Source organism: Mugil cephalus, chromosome 13 (assembly GCF_022458985.1).
Source record: "Mugil cephalus isolate CIBA_MC_2020 chromosome 13, CIBA_Mcephalus_1.1, whole genome shotgun sequence".
NCBI classification, from domain to species: domain Eukaryota; kingdom Metazoa; phylum Chordata; class Actinopteri; order Mugiliformes; family Mugilidae; genus Mugil; species Mugil cephalus.
Genome location: NC_061782.1, coordinates 6,188,707 through 6,195,046, shown reverse-complemented (window position 1 = coordinate 6,195,046; position 6,340 = coordinate 6,188,707). Strand labels below are relative to the sequence as shown.

The following is a 6,340-nucleotide window of genomic DNA, read 5'->3' as shown; positions in this document are numbered from 1 at the left end:
CATCAATTTATTCCGCAGTGGGGTAAGTAAGGAACCCCAGCTCAAATCCTCAAACTATGTTTTAAAGAAGTTTAAAACATCATTCAGTACAATTCTTAGTGATTATTTACTGTATTTATTATGTCATTTTCCTTTATTCTTTAAAGGTCTTAGTTTTCTTGCCTAAAAAAAAATAATAAAAAGACATTTGCAAAACAACAAAAGCACAGGAACACTTCTTTAGAACATGCAAAGCAATGAACGCATCCAGTGAACAAAAGAGAGCAGTACTTCACTTTGTTTTGTTAGTGGGATATTTATTCAGTACGGGCTCTTACTTGCTCATGAAGCATTCCCAACCTGAAATATTGATGATGCAAAACAACAACAGCAAGAGAAGCTGAATAATAAAACTTAGTTGAGCCTGTGCTCAGTTGGCTGCTGATGTGAAACTCCAGCGAGGCCTCTAGACCTCGCACTTTCTGACCTCTTATGGGAACAGGCTCTCATCAGAAACGAGGCTGTTTACACGGTAACACCTCTTAACCTCTTGTTCTCGTTTCTTGTTAGTTTTTCGCCTTAAGTGGCTTAAAAACTGAGCAAATCAATATTTTATGTTGGCAATGCAGTTGAAATGCTACTCAACAAATACAAATTAGGTTTCTTTGGAGCGGAAACCTACTAGAGGCCCTGTTCAGATCTTTCATTAACATCTGACCTAAGCAATCCAGTTGCAAGTGACCAGCTTTGCACCAGGCTTCAAAATGTCCCCAACCAGCTCCTGCGATCCAATCTCAGTTTTGTTCTCTGTATTCAAATAAGCACTCAGGTCGTTTACATGCACATGAAAAAAAAAAAAAAAAATGATTGCCTTAATCTGACTTTAACTGGACAGCGCATGTGCGTATGCTCCACAACTGCTACGCTGCCGTATGACCCCAGAACATTAAAAAGCTGAACTATTATCCACCTTGTTGTTGTTTGAAATGCCGGTCTGTTGCATGAACGACTCCAGCTGTTTATTATATGATGTAATAGGTCAACCAGGAAGATGGCCTTATTAACTTTGAAAAGACACCTATCGGAGGAGGAGGAGGAGGAGGAGGACATGTTCGCGTCAGTTATTCGTTTTTCTCCAAGGGCCACATTCAGGAAGTCAGATTTCAAGCATAGCTAGATTAAGCTGTGCATGACTGACATCATTTGGGATGCAGAAGAATATTATGACATGTTTGCATCTCATGAATCTCTACCGCTGCTCCTGAACAGCTGCTTGGTGTATGAGCGTGAGTCGTGGCGTCCGCATTTTTTCAAGTTTTCCCTCTCACCAAAAGCACACGCTGCGTATTTTAAAAACCCATATCTGAAACCTGCAAAATGCACTGAAATTACACTGCTGTGCTGTTTGAATCAGTGACAGAACCGTTTCTGGGAATAAAGGTCAATATAACAATAAGGGTGTGGTCACATTTGTATTTGGTCTGGATATTTGCCAGGGTGGATGACGATGATAATGTAAGCTCTGAACGGGGCCGCTCAATTCTTGTAGACACAACTCTATACTAAAGCATGTGCCCTGTCAGCTGGATGTGTCACGACCCGTCGGCCATGAGCTTGCTATTTTGTATGTGAGTGTGAGTGAGTGTAGTTTTGGATTTTCTTGTGCTTCCTTTTGTGTGCTTGGTGAGTTTTTGTTTTGGCTGTCTGCGTCTCACTCGCTCTAGGGGCTGCTGGTGGGCGTGGTTTGGGCAACTCCAGACGACACACCTGCTACTCATCTCACCTGCACTCCTCGTCACCTAATCAACTCCCCTATAAAAGACCAGTCCGACCTTCCAGTCCCCACCGGATCGTCGCATCAGCTCACCTTCACACCCTCTGCCTGAAACCAGAGCCGCCTGCCAGCAAGCCCAGACCGAGACCCCTGGAGCTCCGATCCATGCACTCGCCCAGACTCTTCAGCAACTCACGCCACGACTCATTTCTGTGTTTTTGCTGTCACCAGTCCTGACATGATGTGTCTGAATGGATGCTAAGCATTTTGCTCTAGCAATAAATATATATATACATATATATATTACTGCAGCTTCAACATTGCTAAAGTGATCTGAATCCACACCCCTGGACATTTTGTTGAAAGTATATGACGGTTCAATTGAGAGAATTATTTAAACGATGGGAGACCACGGCTTTAACCGAATGTGTTTGGTGGCGGAGGAAGGGTTTCTACCTAACAGTCCCACTTAAACAGATAGAATTACTTTTTTGCAAGAGCAGCCTTCACAAAACTAAAACTAACTAACTTAAAGAAGAATAAGCTCTCTCATACAGACTGTTTTCTTAAAGATGCATTGTGACATATTGTTGGGGTGTGTATGTTTTGAATCTTTCAACTTTCATTTTCAAAGCGCACAACGTTGTTCGTTTGTTTTCTTCGAAATTGTAGCCCAGCGCCTCTGAGCGATCTGACGCGATCTCGATTAGATATGGTCGTCGATTTGTCCCTTGTAAACTAAACAGAATGTGTCCATTAACAGTAATTTTAAGACAATTTTCTTTGGCACCGCAGAGCGAAATTGTCGGAAGAGGAATTGGATTCGCTGCTCATCCTGCAGTGATTGCTGCTGGCAATGGAAGAGCCATTCGTCTTTAGTGATGGTAGAATTTAGTTGGACTCAACTGTGGATGGAGGCCAGCACCCTCGCATGCAGCTGAGTGATTGGAGGGGGTTAACAGTCAGACTATTAGTCGCTTCTGCCCCGTGACACCCGTTAACCCCCAGAACGCCACGCTGACAGGGAGGTGGGGGGCAGCCGTGCAATAGCTTCAGTCTAGCAGACGGAAGCAAGGTGTGCTTATTAAAGAGCTGGAGAAGAAGCTGCGGTAATTAGATGTACGATCTTTTATCTCCTTTGCCAAAATCAACAAATCACTTTGTCTGCTGCGGCAGCAGATGCGTTACAGAAGATAATTAGACACATTTAAACATGTTCTTACACAAAGGCGACTGCTGTAGCAGAAGAATCAAGACAACAAGAGGCAGTGACTCACGTTGTAATTACTACTTTGAAATCAAAGCAAGTAGGTGGGTTCGGCGCATACAGTCTATTCTCACTTTGCATTTCTGACCACTTGATATGCACTTATATTCCCCACGTAAGTGCTCCTAATCACCAACGGCTGGCGTTGACAGTACCGGTGCCGCGTGCAAAGGCCGCGCATGAGCTCGGTGGCTCTCAGGGGGAAATGCCTACAAAGGCTCTCCTTTTAGACAGTAAGCTAATTAAAGCGCTGGAGCAGATGGCGCAGACTTGGTCCGGACATAATGAGACGGTGAGTGGCGAGACGAACCGGACATGGCAGGACAGCTGTGAGGGGTCCGCGAGGTGACCGGAATCCAGGCGTCTCCCAGCCAAGAGAGTGGAACTTCATGAAAACTAACTTGGCGAAGCCACTGGATCACACCATGTTTTCACACAACATGTGTTTGCGGAACAACTTTTACAGGAAGGCTTTTTTTTTTCTCTTGCGTTCTGTATCGTACGATCTTGGCAGGTGTTTTTTTTTTTTTTTTTTTTTTTGGTAAACACCAAATCCCCAACACCTGTTGCCAGAGGCTTTTCCTGTCTGCCAGCTCTCACCAACTCTGCTCCAACCGACACACTAAAAAAAATAGAAGAAGAAGAGAAAAAAGCAAGCTACAAGTGTGAAAGAAACATCTGTGGTATTACCACAGCGAGCTGTTTTTCCCTGGATAGAAGGTAAATGGCGCACAACAACAACAACAAACAGCGAGCTCACAAAAGCCAGAATTCCTAGAGGTGCAGAAACACTCCGGACGACTCATCGCAAAAGAGATGTTCCGCTCTCCTGCCGTGCCCCGCGTGAGGAAGAGGTCGAGGCCGGCGGAAAGCGCGGTCCCCGGGCGCCAGGAGGTGAAGTTTGAGGACGTCAGACTGTACCTGGTGGAGAGGAAAATGGGCAGCAGCAGGAGAAGCTTTCTGACCCAGCTGGCCAGGTCAAAGGGCTTCATTGTGGACGACACCCTCAGGTTAGGGGAAAAGCTTGCCATTTTTTGTTGTTCACTGAGTGAGGCAGGGGCTGTGGACCTAAAAGCTTTTATGAATTGGAAGCACAAGAGAAATGCAGACTGTAGTTTTTTGTTTTTTTTTCTGGTACTTCTGGTTGCAGATAGAATCATTTGACCTTGTGGTTCACGATCAGTGTCGTAATCCTGTGAAATAGAAGATGGTAATTAAATGCCTACTTTCAGCAAGGATGTACTGTCTAACCGAAAGGCTTATAATATGTAAACCTAAATAATAATAATAATAATCCATTTTACTTATAGGCACCTTTACAAAACACCCAAGGACAGGGTTTAGAATACATAACAGACATTAAAAAACTCTCTGTAAATAAACATTCATTTATACGTACTTATGTTATTTGTTTTAGCTCTGTGCACAGAATGCTGGAAGTACCCCAGAGTATTCAGAAAAGACAGATGAGGCCGCAAAAAAATAAATACATAACAAGGACATAACTGAAAAACAAACACTTCTCCAGCGTGCTGTTTTTTTACAAACATGTGCTTTTTCTTTTTTCTTTCTTCTTTTTTTTTAAGAAGTTACAATCCAATTAGCTAATTAATGAGCCACTATTGTCTCATGAATAGTTAATTTAGATGAGTAAGAGCATCCATCCTGCCTCTGCTTCACCTTTGGTGCATTTTCCCTTTGAGCTATAACTCACAGCTCCTACATAAACAAGTTTGAGTTAAAGGGGGAGTGGGGTAAATTGGCTAAACCAGCTCCAGCTTGTAGCCGGTGAGAAAAACTATTACAAGTAAGGTAACAGATGCAAACTTTTTTTTTTTTTTTTTTTTTTAATGAGTTTGCCGCAAGTTTTTAGTTGAGTCGCAGTTAAGAAGAGAGGTTTTGTGAACTTGTTCCTCTTGATGATGAATCATCTATTGTGGTGTAATTGGAAGCAGCGTGCCTTCTTCTTCTTTTTTTTTTTTTTTTTTTGCCCCCCTCCTGCGTCTAACTGAAAGTATCTTTTAAATCCCAAACTGTGGACACAGCAGAAGTCCTCTGCTTGACACCAGCGACTGTTCAGAGTCAGGCTCCTCTGTGGCGAGTGAGTTTTTGCTTCGTTTTCAGGGCCTGGGTAGCTCAGTGTTTCAGCTCCTCTGATGAGCAGATTTGTGTATTTGTATCCTCCGTTGTTTCACTTTCATTCAGAGAGCCAATCTGAATGAAAATAACGCTATTTTAAGGCTGAAAAACTGGTTGAAGTTTTGGTGCTATGTGCAGTACGTAGTCAGAGAGTTCCCACGTGTATAGTGTAACCACTATGTGTGTGCGTGTGTGAGAGTGTTTTAGTGTGTGTCTCAGTGCGCCTGCCAGCCGTGTGCCAGCTTGGCCGTGGCAGCATTCCCAGAAACACAGCTTGAACGCTCCTACGGTTACACTTGGCTTGATACAATTGTTTGAAACCAACGACAGGAAGTAGAGCGTGCCTGCCTCAAACTGACATTAATTCTGCAAGCTGACAAAACTGATATCAGCTGCAGTTTGATAGCAACACCTCCCCGTATCTAGTCTTACACAAGTTATAGGCAGGCTGCCTTGAGCATATGGTGCCGCTCTCCTCCGTGCGTGAAGGAGTGTGCCCGCACGCACACACACACACACACGCACACACACATGCGTGCGCCACACAAGGCTCCTCTTGTCTCATTTCAAGTGTGATGCACGTGAACTTGGATCTAAGTATCGGCATGTTTCTCCTGGATGACGAATGAGCTGCTTAACAAATGAGAAACCTGAGCCCACTTTGCCGTCGCTGTCGGGCTGGAGCCGGTCGGAGGGATGAATGGGAGCTGTAGGAGATGCGAAACGGGCGGTTATTAACATAGCCGCTGAATTCCACCATAATTAACCCGAGGTTCTGCAGGGCCACGAGGCAGAGGGTTAGCAGACGAGTCTGGCTCAAGGACGCCTTGCTTGTGCACCAAACGACCAAGACGTCCTTGAGCAAGTATTGCATGCTCGTATTGACTTGTGTGCATGAAAGGATGAAAGTGTCATCTCAGCTGTAAAGAGCGCTAACAGGTAGAAAAGACCGTATAAAGACCGTTTACCATGAACAGAGTCAGCCATTAGCAGCTCAGGCGACAAAATTTAAAGGTGTATAAATGCACCTTGATAATCTTTTTCAGCCTCTCCCCTGCAAATATTATGTCTGCAAGTTTTTGTTTGTGCCTCTACCTTGGAAGCACTGCGGTAACACGGTTGTAAATGATCCAGACTGATGATAGAACTGGGCCCCAGAAGTGAGTCACCCAACATTTGTT

The 6,340-nt window shown here is 44.2% G+C and overlaps 1 protein-coding gene across 1 annotated transcript in view; it reads left to right on the top strand.

Moving 5' to 3' along the window:
* The first annotated feature begins 3,563 nt into the window (after window positions 1-3,563).
* dntt (deoxynucleotidyltransferase, terminal) overlaps window positions 3,564-6,340 on the top strand; it is an 83,226-nt gene continuing 80,449 nt past the window's right edge. Inside the window, exon 1 of the mRNA XM_047602233.1 lies at window positions 3,564-4,030. Coding sequence (XP_047458189.1) covers window positions 3,837-4,030 — 194 coding nt within the window. The 5' untranslated portion in view covers window positions 3,564-3,836. The remainder of the gene's footprint in view (window positions 4,031-6,340) is intronic.